This window comes from Antedon mediterranea, chromosome 8, assembly GCF_964355755.1.
Source record: "Antedon mediterranea chromosome 8, ecAntMedi1.1, whole genome shotgun sequence".
In the NCBI taxonomy this organism is placed as follows: domain Eukaryota; kingdom Metazoa; phylum Echinodermata; class Crinoidea; order Comatulida; family Antedonidae; genus Antedon; species Antedon mediterranea.
In genome coordinates this window covers 19,137,844-19,153,449 of record NC_092677.1, presented here as the reverse complement: position 1 = coordinate 19,153,449, position 15,606 = coordinate 19,137,844, and the positions used below count along the sequence as shown (strand labels likewise).

At 34.7% G+C, this 15,606-nt stretch overlaps 2 protein-coding genes across 2 annotated transcripts; one reads left to right on the top strand and one right to left on the bottom strand.

Annotated features, from left to right (window-relative positions):
• The first annotated feature begins 126 nt into the window (after positions 1 to 126).
• On the top strand, positions 127 to 1,494 carry LOC140057061 (uncharacterized). The gene is made up of 3 exons (XM_072102606.1): positions 127 to 409; positions 751 to 973; positions 1,212 to 1,494. The coding sequence occupies exons 1-3, from the start codon at positions 202 to 204 to the stop codon at positions 1,492 to 1,494; spliced, it is 714 nt and encodes a 237-aa protein (XP_071958707.1). The 5' UTR covers positions 127 to 201.
• A 132-nt stretch (positions 1,495 to 1,626) lies between these two features.
• On the bottom strand, positions 1,627 to 13,046 carry LOC140057042 (probable Na(+)/H(+) antiporter nhx-9). Its single transcript, XM_072102585.1, has 12 exons — positions 12,693 to 13,046; positions 10,240 to 10,703; positions 9,443 to 9,705; positions 9,039 to 9,262; positions 7,303 to 7,502; positions 6,953 to 7,042; positions 6,637 to 6,707; positions 6,269 to 6,487; positions 5,977 to 6,079; positions 4,218 to 4,446; positions 3,672 to 3,698; positions 1,627 to 3,176 (listed from the first exon to the last, which is right to left on the bottom strand). The coding sequence occupies exons 1-12, from the start codon at positions 12,982 to 12,984 to the stop codon at positions 2,965 to 2,967; spliced, it is 2,394 nt and encodes a 797-aa protein (XP_071958686.1). The 5' UTR covers positions 12,985 to 13,046; the 3' UTR covers positions 1,627 to 2,964.
• Positions 13,047 to 15,606: the final 2,560 nt, after the last annotated feature.

Sequence of the window (15,606 nt, the reverse complement as noted above, 5' to 3'; positions counted from 1 at the left end):
CGTTTTAGTTGGTTGCTATGCAATGAATCCGCGCGTGGTGTTACATTCAGGACTCTCTCTCTAGAAACTATTCATTTCTATTCACGTCACTCTTACTTTGTTTACTACTATTAGTACTTACTTGGTTTACGTACATCACGTCGTTAAGACAATCAATTATAATAGTTCGTTATAAATACTATTATTATGTAGGCCTAGATAATGCCATTGTACATGAAAGATGCATTGGAAGTTGTTCCGCCGTCAAAGGATGGTATCCATGAAGACCATAAACAGAATTATAGACGTAAAAATAGAGATCTTGCTCCTAATGATAGGTTTGTACTGAATAAGCTTTACAGTAATTATACCTCGCTAGCGCAAACGCCTTTGCAGAAGTTGATCAATCAAGTAAAAATCCAAAAGCCAAGTGAGTGTATAGAATGGTATAATTTATTCGATATCTAACGACAGTGACTTTTCAATATTTTAAAACTTTCTAGGCTTTGGCCTACGCCTAACTAACATTGTGATTTTTCTGTTATTAGCGGACAGAATTTTTTAAGAATGAAAAGTTACGTTCCCACGTAACCTCTGAGACTTAGAAAATCAGTACTAGGCCTATGTATTGGTGGAATCTACTGGCAGATTTAAGTTTCAAGAAATAATGGTTGGGGATGTGGTTGGTTTTGGAGGTTACAATGATTGATATCGAAACCGATTTTAAATCATCAAACGTAACCATTTCTGTCGTCAAATATTTTAACTTAGGTAGCGATAATTTATCTCCAACGTACCGTGGAAACTACTGGGAAGCAGAGCGCAGAGGGAGAGTTGAAGATCTGATGCCGTTCCAAAATAAATTATCACCCCTTCGTCCGATGTCTAAAACTATTGCTAGTGTGAATACTTCTGACAAGTTGTCGAAATTAATCAACTCCGACAAAAGTAAACATTTGCGTATACAGGCACCTCTGTCAACGGTAATTGTAAGGTATAAAAAAGACTGTAGATTTTGTAATTGAAAAAAGTACCTATAACATGCTTCAAATTAATTGAATGATTTATTTTGATATATTAATAATCTCCGATAAAACGCTTCAATCATGTTTTAATAATCAAACTATGATATGGCGGATCAAATATTTTTATATATGGGAGTGCTTATAAATAATTAGTGTAAATTGCCTTTTTTGGTCACGTTTATTAGGCCTATTATTGTTTGATTACAGATGGCACAATTCGAGGTATTATGGTGGATATCCTATAAGACAGATTTTTGATATATTGCGAGTATTTGGTCGGATTGAGAGCCTTTGTATTGTCAGTGAACGAAGTGCACGTGCAACGTTTACAAGACTCGATAACGCATGTTCAGCTGTTAGCACGCGTTTCCTTGGAAACCCCAGCAATCCAATGCTCTGTGATTGGTTCCACAAAACAATGCTGAACAAAACATTCACAGTCAAACGACGTCACTTGCACGTGGCACATGATCCGTTCATTGGTTATTAGGAAGATGATGACAATGTCCGTGCTTAGCAAATATAGGTATAACGAAATGCTGTATGCTTATAATAAAATGGACATTGGAAATTATGAATAATAGTATTTTAATATATTTTGCTTTGATACGTAACGGTATTTTTTTTTTAAAAAAGGGAGAACTAATGTCGAATACAATGCTATAATATATTATTAACGAATTATACATCCAACTTAAAACACAACGAAGATTATGCCTATTTTTTAAAGAAATGATAAGTTTAACTTTTGCAAACAGTTTAAATTTCTCGTCTGTCTGAAAATACACAATGTTTACTTGTAGGCCTATTTCCTTATATTAACTCTACGTTTGTGCGTTATTTCTTTTCAAACAAGTAAAACATTTGTTTTATGTACTTAGGCCTAAACACAGTATTTTTAAATTTTGTATTGTATTTTAAAATTTTTGAACAATTCAATTCTTTATTAATAAAAAAAAATGGATAAAATTACATCAAGAAGGTAAACAACAAAACAAACAAATAAAAAACCTCAAAACTTTAAAAACAATTAATTATGTCTCCTAAAAAGGCGGAGTTAACATAATTGATAACAGGCAAAATAAAATCAAAATAATGCGCGCCCATAAGAATATAATAATAATAATAATTACGTAATCAAAATAAATAGTTTCCTCTCTAACACTGCTATACAAATCAGTGATTTGTGATTAACAAATATTGAAATTCGTCTTCAATTTCGTTCCTATTGCAAAAGGTACATAGTCTACCAGAGGGCAAAGTACGGGTATCGTGCCCATTTTCAATCATCAACGAATATGCACCTGTTCTCAGTTTAGCACAACCTGAGCGCATCTCGACATTGAATAGTCGACAATAATTTTCAGTGACAAAATAATTTTGAATAGGGAATAAATGCGCATCTTTGATGCTCATTAAGCCAACAAACGCGCATTGTTCATGTAATTGGCCATCGACCGTTCTTTTTAACTGAGAGGCACTAAGTGTATTGGGTTAACCTAAATGGCAAAAAAGAAGAGCATTTATACCACTTTACCAAGTAAATATCGAATTACCTAATTACAAGTTTCTGTTATCAAGCATCAAATTGATTATCAAATTACTATCATTGAGATCATGCCAAGTATTTAGCAGATATACTAAACATCTTATACAAAATCGGAGCAAGAAATAACAAACAAACCACGGTACGTACGGTATTTATATAATGAAGAGTGTCATTTCTGAGCGAAAATAAGGAAAAATCGTAAACAACTTATCACTTTATTGCAGTTGATGTTCTGCGTCTATCAAACTTTAATTTTAAAAAAAACATTGGACTCTATTGAATCATACAATCATACAGAACCGCTAAATTCTTAAATGTCTTACATTTCAAATGTTAAACTACCTTATAATTATATATTATATTCTACACATTATTAAGCAAATGATTTCAAGTGAATAAATCTCTTTTTCCTCACAACGGAGTCTCGCCAGTTCCTGGTGGTAAGTTTCGTGGGGGTTTGGGGCTGGGCATTGGGCTTGGTTTTGCCTTTGGAGGTTTAGGTGACACTCTTGGAGATTTTGGTACATCGTAGGTTGAAGCACTATCTGCACCAGTCTGATTTGAATGATGCTCAACTTGACTCCCTTTCTTCCATGGAAATGATGTTTCATTGTCATTTGATCCTTAAAATAACCAACATAATTAGATTTTGAGTAAATTTGAATAAACATTGTGAGAAATGTATAAATTGCTACCTTACAGTCCGTTAGGCGCGCCTAAATGTATCTCAATTGCTAATACATAATAATATAGACAATTTAAGTTTCTAGTTTTGTAGTTTTGTTTTCTTGTGTAGATTCTTTTTTATCTTCCCCTCATGTACGAGTCGTTTATTTAACCGTTTCCCTGAATATCAAATATCAGGTTGCCAAAATGTCGATTTGAAATATAAAAAAAAGTATTGTCGTCATTTTGGCAATAAACCTGACATTTGATTTACAGCGAACAACCAACAACCACAACGACCCATATCATACGTAGGAGAAACACAAGAACAACTTAAATAAAAGCTTGCATAACTGTAAAACGTTCGGAGTTTATCCAAAATTATGTTTTAACTTTAGCTTTATGGCGTACTTTTAAGAATAGTGACAAAACCTTATAAAATACCAATTTACCTGTATTTCCATCTGTGATTTCATTTTCTGAAAACAAAATTAAATTTCATAATTATTGAGATTTATTAATAACACATATTACTTAATATATTTATAAACAAAACTTAGATATACCAAGGTTATCTAACAACATCGTTGCGTCACTTTAGACATTATTATTTTTTGTTGTTATTTCTCATCGACATTAATACACAATATATTTATACTCAAAACGAAATGGTAACCTTTGATACTTTTTTATTTATTTGGCACACCACCACAGATATATGGACTTCTGGTTCCTTGAGTTTCGATTAAGTGAACTTAGCACTTCAATTAGTCTTATTTCAATGAAAAAAGGTGCAAAGGAAATATTATGACAAAGCAGAGCAGAGCAGTAGAAATGTAATCGAAATGAAAATATTCGCTCTTGAGATGGATAGAAAAGATGATTTCCTCTCAAAATATTCGATTGGCACGATCGCGTATAATATGTATGATTCAAAAGCTAAAGAAACCTGAAACATATCACAAACTGAAAAATCAAATCAAAATTAGTAAAATTACCATTTCTTATTACTTCTTTGCTGCCATTTCTCATTTGAACACCTCTGACTTGAAGTGTATTTACTCGACTATCTCTGTTTGGTTCGTAAAGTCCTTCTTTTCTCTGTGAACGTCTTCTTTCAGTTCGCAGATTGCGCATGTGACGCTGTACGCTGCGCTGTATGGCATTCGTAGACGACGGTGAAAGCTCTTCATCGGTTAATATGTGGCGAGATATGCGGTGACTCTTCTGTAAGTAAAAAAAGGATTAACTAGACTTGAACTCGTCACTTCGGACGAGTTAGGTTATCCGCAGCGCAAAGGCCGCGTGCACGTCATACGTTAGAATATTGCGCGCAGAAAAACGATTATGCCATTGAAAAAATGTTAGCGCGCTCTCTATTTTGTGTCACGTCAAAGTATATACGGTATACACTATATTCTGTATACGTACTACATACAGTGCAGAATAGGTGAAAATAAGGGACCCAAGTTATTGACGCTTTTGGACATGATGACGTCATCACAATTTAAAAAATGGTAGATCATGCGAAAGATAATTGATTGGCCTAGACAATATAACAAAATGGGAGGAAATAGAATACGGATAAGTGGAGATGCGCTCTATTAAATTTGATGAGCTATGCGAAAGTGACAAAAATCCTATATTTTATATTCGAGTGGCCATACGATGATGTCACAATGTCCGGTTAGCCCTATCGATGCATGATTTGATATCTAAAACTCATCTACTTCGAGAATCTGAAATTTAAAAAAATGTTCACCACGGAGTTTAGAATCTATGACTTTTTAAAGAAAGGCATAATTTTCACGAATTTTTGAACTTTTTCATCAAAAACACGCGCAAATTGTTCAATTCGACGTGCTCGTGTGACGTGATTTTATGTCGAAATTGATTAAAAATTGATAAATTTACTAGAAAAGGCTGAAAAAACAAAAATCAAGCAAAAAAAGGATGTTTTTGCGCTACGTGCGCACGCGCGCGTACAAAATTTGCGCACGCGTGGGAAATTTTGAAATGCTCAAAATGACATGAAACGCGTAGAAAGTTGATTAGAAATGAATTTTGCGCATTTTGAAATTTTGAACGCGCGTGCGCGCGTAACTTTCTATGAAACATGCCATTTTTAATCCATAGAAAGTTTGCGCTTGATATAACTTAAATTTTCACCAAGTTTCAATACAAAATGACTTTTGGTTTTTAATCTATGATCAATCATTGAAATTCATAAAATCGCGCGTAACTTACGCTGCCCGACTCAAAATTCATAAAAAAAAGTTTCTTGCACATCTACAGCTACAGGGCAATCTTTTGACAAAGTTATACAATCATATGGTGGCAAGAATTAGAGATACGCTGCGAACAAAATTCGTGGAAAGAAAGAAGAACATGGAAAAAGATCGTGACAATAACAAGAGGTTATCCGCCAAGTGCGGATAACCAATTTCAAAGTTACAATGATCGTGTGGTGGTATACACAATAACATTATTAATTCTCACACAAATTCAAGTTATTGCACAGGAGAAATGCTAAATGTTTTCATTGTAGTCTGCTGCTTGATATCCGTTTCGTACAAACTTCCCTGTACAATTCCGGGAATTGTTATACTCCATGTGCGGATGCCTGCAATAAACGTGCAAACTATCTCTTTATACCTGAAATTACTTCTGTTGCTCCAGTATCTGTAACAGTATCACATAGAGTGACAGTGTATCAGTGAATTCTACATAAAGTGTATTAGTAAAATCAAAAATTACTCTATTGCTAGGTCGTCTAAGGATTCTGTCCAGATTGCCTTTTTCAATCGCATGTTCTTGTTCCATCTCGATTTGAACTTCGAATCTTGATTTTCTTTTATTTCTGTAAAAAGAAAACATACAGTTGTATAGTGATATTGTGATTAAAGTTCCGTGGATGGGACCTAGACCATAAGATAGCCTAAGTATGCATTAAACTTGGTTTTATACTTGTTGCCGTTCGTATACCATTGCAGTATGTTGTAAGCTTAATTGTGTCGTCTCAGAAGGCATGATTATTAGTTTAAATTACCTGGTTTTTTCCAGGACACCAATATTCTCTTCAGCGGCACCAAGAAGATTGCTCATAGACGGGCTACCAAATGGCACAAATCCACCTTGTTCTCTTAGGTACTCAAGAGCGTCTTTCTCGTTGAGCTTTTCGAATACTTTTATTATAGTAGCGTCTTTTGCTGCGTGTTTTTCTCTGATCAGTAGATGCTGGAAAACCTTTTCATTAAGAACATCCCATCTAAAACAAGAAAAAAAAATGTTGTTTATTGTCAAAATATAATACTATACGATTGGTAACTCTACAATTTTACCTGCGTAATCCGTCCGTGACCTATAAGAAGTTGTATTTTCAACAATTAAAAGATTTAGTTTTATTGATGATCTTACCTTTTGTACCAGTAGTGGTGGCCATGATGACCAAGAACGTCTTCAATTCCCGCCATTAGATGCTCGTTCATCTGTGAAAATAAAACTTTTATTAGGCCTATATTTACAAATTTATCTTGTAAAAACCATATCGTACGTACAGTAATTTCATTCATACCATGCTACCGTGACTTTTAGAAATCTGTAACACTGGAAAAATTGTTAACCACTTTCTTGATCTAATACGGTGGTTTGCACCTACTGTTGTCATTAAAATAAGATAATTCAATGAAAGGCTTCATTTACTGTAAAGGTACTGGAAATTAGTTTTACTCACCCGAACATAAATCTGTTCAGTTAGCGTTGGCTTGTGATGGTCAGCCCTTTTGACTTTCAACCATTCCACTATAGGTTTGATTGTAGCACCCTAAAATTACAATTGCAAATTTGATTTTTAAATAGATTCTATAACAATAATTATTATGCATTTTGTTGTTGATTCTTGTGATAACACAATGTCCCCGTCCATAACAATTTAATTACATGTGTCTGTTGGAAACTTATTGAGCAGGTTTAGGGTCATCTGCTCGTGGTGTAGCGTTACAATTAGATGTTTTTATTTTCTGACTGTATCCCCTCCCCCCACCTCTCTCTGTATTTCCTATATGTAAGACGCACGTCATATACCTGAATAAAAACTGTAAACATGACAACAACTATGGTTGTCGTGAAGAGAATTCTTCTACTTTCTACAAACTCTTCTAGCAGAGCAACAAGGGCAAATGCGATAGCACCTCTGATACCACCATAACACATGATGAACTGGTCCTTGTGAGTAACTTGGGCCAAGCGGAACTTATTTGCGAGGAACGTTTGCCAAATGACACCTATAACAAGAAACATATGGAATACGGAACAAAGCAATATAGGGCCTGTATCACCCACTAACGTAACAATCAACCACTAATGTAACATTAACCACTAACGTAACAAAAATCAACCACTATAATGTAACAATATCATTAACCACTAATATAACGTAACAACAGTTTAACCACTAACGTAACAAACTTCATTAACCAGTAACGTAACAACAGGAGCAAATATTAGGAAATCTTAAACTTTAAAAATTCCTTGTCATATTTTTTTTGAAAGTTGGAAATCTAGGAATTGTTTGTTTGTCAACTCTCTTTAATTGGATGTTACATTTAACTAAATTAAACGTTTGTTTGTTTATCCTTCAATGTTTTATGTCTGTCTTAAGGGACAGCTTCTCATAAGTGACCACCCCTCTTAAACGACCATCACCTCTCGTTTGGGACCGCTTCTTTTCGAGGACCCCTTCTCGTAAGCGACCATATCCTCTCAAAAGGGAAAGTTTATCATAGTCGACTGTCTCTCGGAAGAAATCACCTCTTCTAAAGGATCAACACCTCACGTAAGGGACCATAGTGGTCATTTAAGAGAGATGGCCGCTTACCAGAAGTGGTCAATTATGTGTAGCGGTTCCTTACAACAGGTGGTGGTCCTTTAAAAAAGGTGGTTCCTCACAAGAGGTATTATGTCCGATCACTTACGAGAGCTGGTCGATTATGTCGAAAAGCGGTCCCTTAAGAGAGGTGGTGGTCCCTTTAGAGAGGTGGTTGCTAATGAGGGTGGTTGCTTACGATGTATGGTCGTAGGGAGGTGATCACTTACGAGATGGCTGCCTTTGAAGTCTTTACGAAAGGTGGAGACTGATACTGTAGCTATAAGTAAAGAAATGCATTTCCACACATTTACAAACATAGGTTTGTAAAAAATACACAGGATTAAAACCGAACTTCAAAAAAGTCTAAGATTTCCAACTTACAAGTTCAAACATATCTCAACATGTTCTACTGTTTTTAAGTTAGTTGTTAAATGTTGTTACGTTAGTGGTTAATGAAGTTTGTTACGTTAGTGGTTAATGAAGTTTGTTACGTTAGTGGTTAATGAAGTTTGTTACGTTGGTGGTTAATGAAGTTTGTTACGTTAGTGGTTAATGAAGTTTGTTACGTTAGTGGTTAAACTGTTGTTACGTTATATTAGTGGTTAATGAAATTGTTACATTAGTGGTTGAATTTTGTTAATTTAGTGGTGGTTGATTGTTACATTAGTGGTTGATTGTTTACATTAGTGGTTGATTGTTACAGGGCCTACTCAAAAAATCATTAGATTTACCACGTAAATTTCAGCATAGCCTACTGTCGCCAAGATTTGTTTTTGTTTTGTTTTTCTTAATTAAGCCTACCAATGTGTGTATAAAATAAACGAAATCCAAAGAGGAAATAGTATAAAATGTAAACGTTACTGATCTAGGTTTTTTTATATTCTGGACTTTGTTTATCCACGCAGAAATATTTGTATAGAACTGAATAAAGAATTAAAACAGTTCGACTTACCAATAAATCGATATACTAAACAGAAAATTAAAGTGAACATAACAAATGCTGTATCCCATTTATGTTGTCCAGAATCTACTAACGTTGTGATGCCAAGGAATATAAAGATAATGGTTTCACTGATACTGCTCAACATCTTCATAAAATACTTAATAGTAGTATGAGATTTCTGTGAGATGTTTTCTTCAACGTAAGGCTTCATGAACATGGCGCAAAAAACGATACTGAAGAATAAAACAAACTTTCATTATTAACTTTCATCTTTTCAATCATGAAGATTCTTTGAATCAATCATCAATTCAGCTTCACACTATTAGAGAGGCTTAATCTGTTTTAATCGCCCACCAGTGCACATAAATAATATGAAAAAATTTATTTTATTTGTTTGATTTATATAAACTTACGCAAGTATTCCAGATAAATGGAATATTTCAGCAGTAAGGTAAGCCATGTAACTCATAATAAATACAATAGCCGGCTCAATGACGCGGACTTTGTGGGTAAAACGGGTGATGAAAGCAGACATGACACCCCAGATCAAGCCTACCAAGGTACCACCGATGCTGACGACGAAGAAGCTAGCGAAGCCACTGGCAATGTCAGACCCTGGAATACCACCAGTCTCTCTGAATATCTCCACAAAATCAACAAACGTGTGATAAAGTACCTGAAAATAGATTGTTATAAGTAGAAACATGTATGATTGCTACCAAACATCTCTTTCTAAAGAGGTTGTGTAACTTGAACTACCATTATCATTATATATTGTTTCAGTAAAAAAAAAGGAATGGTAAAATAATTTTTACAAAATCCTGCTCCTTTGTTTGGTCACCTAGGTAGGGGTCCGGGACCGTGACAGAACGAGAACGGATGGGGACCCTCTAAAGAAATTGCATTTTATTTGTCAGGCATTTGTATGATTTGTTTTTTTGTTTTTTAATGCGCCTTGAGCACTCTTGAGTGGTATGTGCGCTATAAAAATCCTGTTATTATTATTATTATTAAATGATAATTAAATCAGACATTATTGTTTTTATTATTGTTTACTTGATTATCGCAAAGCTGTACATTCACATTGTTCCGTGCCACACGTAATGGAAACCGGCGTCGTTCGTTAATAAACATAGAAATTGTATTCAGAATGTAACGCGCCGTCTTCCGTTCCGTAAAACGGAACAATTGTGAATGTAGCTAAACTTACCACAGTCACAGCATCATTAAGAAGCGATTCACCGAACACAAGGATATGCAATACTTCATTGACATGTACTTCCTCAAAAACAACTAAAACTGCTACAGGATCAACAGCCGATATTAAGCTACCAAACACTAAACACTCAAGAAGAATAATGTTCTGACTGACAATACCAGATTGTGCAATACCAAATAAAGAAAATCCCACCATCATAGCGTTAAACAGCGTCCCAACGACAGCATAAAGGAGGATAGTTCCTAAATTATCAAAGAACGATCGCGCCGGCATGAAGTATCCCGCCTCCAGCATGATTGGTGGTAGAAGGACGAGAAAAAAGAAATCACTATCAAGTCGCGCAAGATTTGCAAAGCTGCTATCACTCAAATGAAGTATACCACCGATGAAGAAGCCTACAAGAATCAGCAGACAACTTTCCGGGATGACATTTGGTAGTTTTGTATAATGAAAGCCTAAAAAGAATAAAGTAAAATTGTATTACATATTGTATGTAATGTGGTGCTTATGCCTCCATGGCTGATAATTCGAATGTATTGTCATGCTAATACATTATTGAAAATGTTCTCTGCAGTCAAAGTCAGTGTAGTCATATTCTTTTTTCTTCAAGTAGGCTAGTTACAGTCGGCGATGCATGTCTACTTACACTATTATATTGTGTAATGTGTGATTTAAATCTCTGCGATCTCTGTGGTTTAAATACAGCCAGATAAAATACACAATAAATTCGATGTTACACCTGAGAGTGGATGAGTGCTCTTTAAATGATATTTTTTAAGGATAAAATATTAGAAATTCTTATTGCCCCAGATTACATGCGCGCGTGTATTAAAAAGGAAGGTCTATAATTGTACATGTTTAACAACTTTACAAAGTACATTATGCACGATATGCCAGAACACAAACGCACTAATTAACCGAGTAACAAATATTAGTATCTATAGTTTTAAAATGTTCAGAGTTGTTGTGGCCAAAAACATTGAAAGACCGACGACCGAATGACCAACCAACGAGCTGCCAAATCGACTGGTTGCCCTCCGCCCCCTCCCCTCTACCTCTCCTTTACTAAAAGGCTGGATAATACCCTGCTCAAAATATAACGGAAAATGTCAACGTTTAATAGACTAGTAGGCCTACCTCAGTTTTCCTATTTAAAATCTCAATTGTTAATACATAATAACGCGAGTGTCATTTCCGACCATCTAGAGGTGTTATATTTTCAAATCGTCTCAACTTAGCCCCAACCATAGTGGGCCTGAATTGGTGTGGACTCTCTATAGTTGCACCAACCCCCACCCCACCCCCTTTTTCAATCCGCCCCTACAAGTGTTTTTAAAATAATGCCATTGTCTCATTTATCTTTGTTGTTGATCGAATCAGTTAGACTATTCATTTGTTGTCAATTAAATACGTTGATTACTTCCTTCTTCAAAAAATTCAATTCATGTAAGTAAATAGGCCTACTTTCCATTAAATGGCCTATACTTTATGTATAGGAAGTACATCTATTTGCCGTCTCATTGTTGGTCGATTTCACGCTTGAACAAAGATATTTATAGTATCATTTTTGAAAATCTATAACGAACAAACAGATTGAAGTTGAATGGGTTTATTGAGATGACTTCGCCAAAATAAACACCGTATGTACAAACAGCATACTAATAAGAGGAAGGCAAAATTGAACTGAAAGTTCATCGAGCCATCCCACAGAACGATAATCCGTTCGTTGACCCTTCCCACCCTTTAGCTAAAATAATAATAACAACATTTATTTGGCAAAAGTTCTTAATTGCGAGACTGCCTACAGGTACTACCCATTGAGCCATCATTAAGCTGATATCTTTATGCGCGGTCGTGTGTTCTTTTTTAGGGAGTTAACCTACTTCTGAAACTGTAGGCCTTTATATTATTTCAATAATTTCCCAATATTAGCAATGCTTAAAACATTACTTTGAGTTTTTTACCAAAAACAAAAAAAACATGCAACAATTCAATTCTATAGGCCTACACTGATACAAACTGAGCCTATTGAAGTGCACCACCGATAAATGACTTTGCTAAAACACTTATTATACTGTGAATATTAGTTCTATTGGGACTATAGTTCTCTTCACCCGTAACTTATATGTCAGTGGGCTTAAAAAGCCTCAGGTGCACTATTGGATTTCACAAATTCTAAAAAAGTTACTGGTGGTACAGTATAGATAGCATGTAGCCTATGCAATGTACAATATGAACCATGTAGGCCAAATATAACATTGACAATTAGACATGCACGAGATAATCGTAACAGACTCAAAGAAAACAATGTTTTATAGATGAGATTTTACAATTTCTAATGGAAATTAGTAGGCACTTCACATTGACCCGTTTGACAATGCTGGATTTCCACTTGAGTGAAAGTTTAAAAACAAGGAAGTAAACAAGAGTTAAAATAGTCTTACCCATTTTTGCGAGACTGGCAATGATTATCCATAAACATACAACATATAACAACTCAACACGTTCCCATTCAAACGAAATAATGTGTACTTTAGTCTGTTCATGTTCTCCTTCCTCCTCTTTCTCGTCATGTCTTGATTCATTAGTCTCAGAATGTTCTTGTCTCGATTTTCGCAGTAAGAGCTCAGAGTCGCCTTGATGATTGTGTCTAAATTCATAGCTTAAACTTGTAGAAAATATTAAAATCAGTAAAATAAATGTGCATTGTATGCCGATCCTCTCTGAGAATGCCATTTTCAAAAGAGTACACTACTTCAGTAGTATACCTATATCCCTGTCTGCCGACTGGTAATGTACGTATGAAGGCACCCGATAATCATTTGTTCTTTTACTTCCTTGTACGAGATTAACTTTATTTTCATCACATCCGCATGCGGCGGTGTGCTGCAGATCGTGTAATAGGCCCTATCGATTATCCGCTTCCTATGAAACATCTCTGTACTTAAGTCTTTATTGTTTGATTTACATCTCTCAACCGCTAAATATTATCTTAAAATTAGGCCTATATTATTATAAATTCTGACTCAAATACACAATAAATTCGAAGTAGGCTACAGCAAGGATATGTGGGCCTACAGCAAGGATGTATGTTATAATGTACCCCTGCTGCCAGAAATATTGAACAGGCAACTACGGTACCAACTATTTGAAAATTTGAGTGGCTCGGTGCTCTTTAAGGAGCTATGACAATGATAATTGTTTGTTTTGTTATTTTTACTTTTATTCACGTTCTAAAATATTTTTTTTTTATTGTGTATTTTATTTTCTGTTGGCACTTTCAACACAAGCTCTGCTTCATGAAATGTGCCTTCTTCATTGTATATTGTAAGAAATTATATTTATTTATGTTTGTTTATGAACGAAGGAAATAAATGTTACTTTGAATGTTAATGAGTGATAATCTCCTCAGTATATGTTATGTATGTGTTATTTGCATCATCAAACTAACACGAATACACAATATTAATGCAGCCTGATAACAAAATTAAAATTACGAAAAATTGCACCAAAAAAGGCAAGAGCGTGTTGGAAAATCAACCAGAGCGACAAGGATGACGAAGGAGAGCATTTTTAGCTTCAAGTAAATGGGTCATATAAATAAGTGAAAGCCTTATCAGTGCATCCCTGTGGGCCGATAGATAGGCTTAATAAATCGAGTTTCTAACACGAACTTATCAAGGGCAGCTTTTTACAACAAAAAAATCATATAACGGCTAACTAATACGAGAGGCATGGGTTGTTAAGAGAAGTTTTCGATTATGAGAAGCGGTCCCTAACAAGAGGAGGTGGTCACTTACGATAGGTGGTCGATTATAATACACGATCTCTTAAGAGATGGTGGTCACTTACGGTACGAGATGGCCGTTTTTGAAAGTCGATCGCTTTACGAAAAAGGTGGAGACTGATAGCTATAAGTAAAGAGATGCATTTGCACAAAAAAGACATAGGATTAAAACTGAACTTCAAAAAAGTCTAAGATTTCTAACTTACAAGATTTTTTCCACAAAAAAATCCACTCATATCTCAACATTCTCTGCTGTTTTTACGTTAGTGGTTAAATTTGGTTACGTTAGTGGTTAATGAAATTGTTACATTAGTGGTTGATTGTTACATTAGTGGTTGATTGTTACGTTAGTGGTTGATTGTTACGTTAGTGGTTGGTTGATTGTTACGTTAGTGGTTGATTGTTACGTTAGTGGTTGATTGTTACGTTAGTGGTTGATTGTTACGTTAGTGGTTGATTGTTACGTTAGTGGTTGATTGTTACGTTAGTGGTTGATTGTTAAATTAGTGGATGATATGTATAAGATCCTCAGGAAAACTAAGTGCAACATAAAAGTTTACCATTGGCCGCCTTAGTAAACAGAGGAATTCGCATTATTCTTCTTTTTTAGGTTGCAGCTAAGGACGATACCAAGAAGCTTTGCACTTTTAAATCAGGCCGGATTTAGATTAAAAAGCCAGAAATTTAGTTTAAATTTGAATGTATTTCAATTGACCAGATTCTAAAGTAGCTAGCACCAACTGGATAATTAATTTTAAAAAAAGAGAAAAGAAACGTTTAATTTTAACCATTGTCTGCCAGACAATTTAAGTATTTTTGCTTTAAATTACATTTTTTTTTTAGTTTTTGGCCAGAGTAAATAGCTATTATGTTTAAAATGGCATATTAAAAAAACTAAACATTTGTAGAGGGACAATATATCTTTAAAACTGTACGTCTTAAATGCCTAATATATTCCTTACAATAACGTTTGGTTGCCGATATATCTGCAATACTATATCTAAGCTAGGCGAACTTTAGCGGGGTCTGTCAGGACCAAGGCAGTGTATAGGCATAGTCTGCAATAGGCCATTTGTTATAATACCATCATTTTAGCCTATCTATATTCAATCTTTGATACCTAATGTAGTGTCTTATTGCACAAATTATCTATTTGTTGGTTTAAAAAAAAAATTAAATAATCTTCGAAATGACAGCATATAACATTGGTGACAGATTGCGATAATGATGATTTTCATTTATGATCATATCCGACTACAAATAGTCAACAGATTTGACAATAAAGGCAATCCTAATTTTGGCCGTGTATGTGTTTCGATAACGTCAGTGGCGAAGAACTATCATCAGTGTAATGAATGCTGAAGAAATGGTATCGGTCCTGAATGTTTGGCTTGAAAGAATGCTACATTTCTTGAATTCAATACCTTTCTCATCGAATTTTGTTAAAAAACAATCAATCAAAAAACGGCATTATTAAAATTCAGTACTGTTTTTTTACATAATTATTTCATCATCAGAAAAAAAAATCTTTCTAGGCCGTCATTTTCAGTTGAAAAAAAGTCAAATTCATT

Excerpts from the sequence above, each read along its gene's own strand:
- LOC140057061 (XM_072102606.1), top strand. The coding sequence starts at position 202 with ATGCCATTGTACATGAAAGATGCATTGGAAGTTGTTCCGCCGTCAAAG. Across the intron at positions 410-750 it reads AGTAAAAATCCAAAAGCCAA|GTAGCGATAATTTATCTCCA; the intron begins GTGAGTGTATAG and ends ATTTTAACTTAG. Across the intron at positions 974-1,211 it reads CTGTCAACGGTAATTGTAAG|ATGGCACAATTCGAGGTATT; the intron begins GTATAAAAAAGA and ends GTTTGATTACAG.
- LOC140057042 (XM_072102585.1), bottom strand. The coding sequence starts at position 12,984 with ATGGCATTCTCAGAGAGGATCGGCATACAATGCACATTTATTTTACTG. Across the intron at positions 10,704-12,692 it reads TGCCAGTCTCGCAAAAATGG|GCTTTCATTATACAAAACTA; the intron begins GTAAGACTATTT and ends TATTCTTTTTAG. Across the intron at positions 6,708-6,952 it reads CTGAACAGATTTATGTTCGG|ATGAACGAGCATCTAATGGC; the intron begins GTGAGTAAAACT and ends TTATTTTCACAG.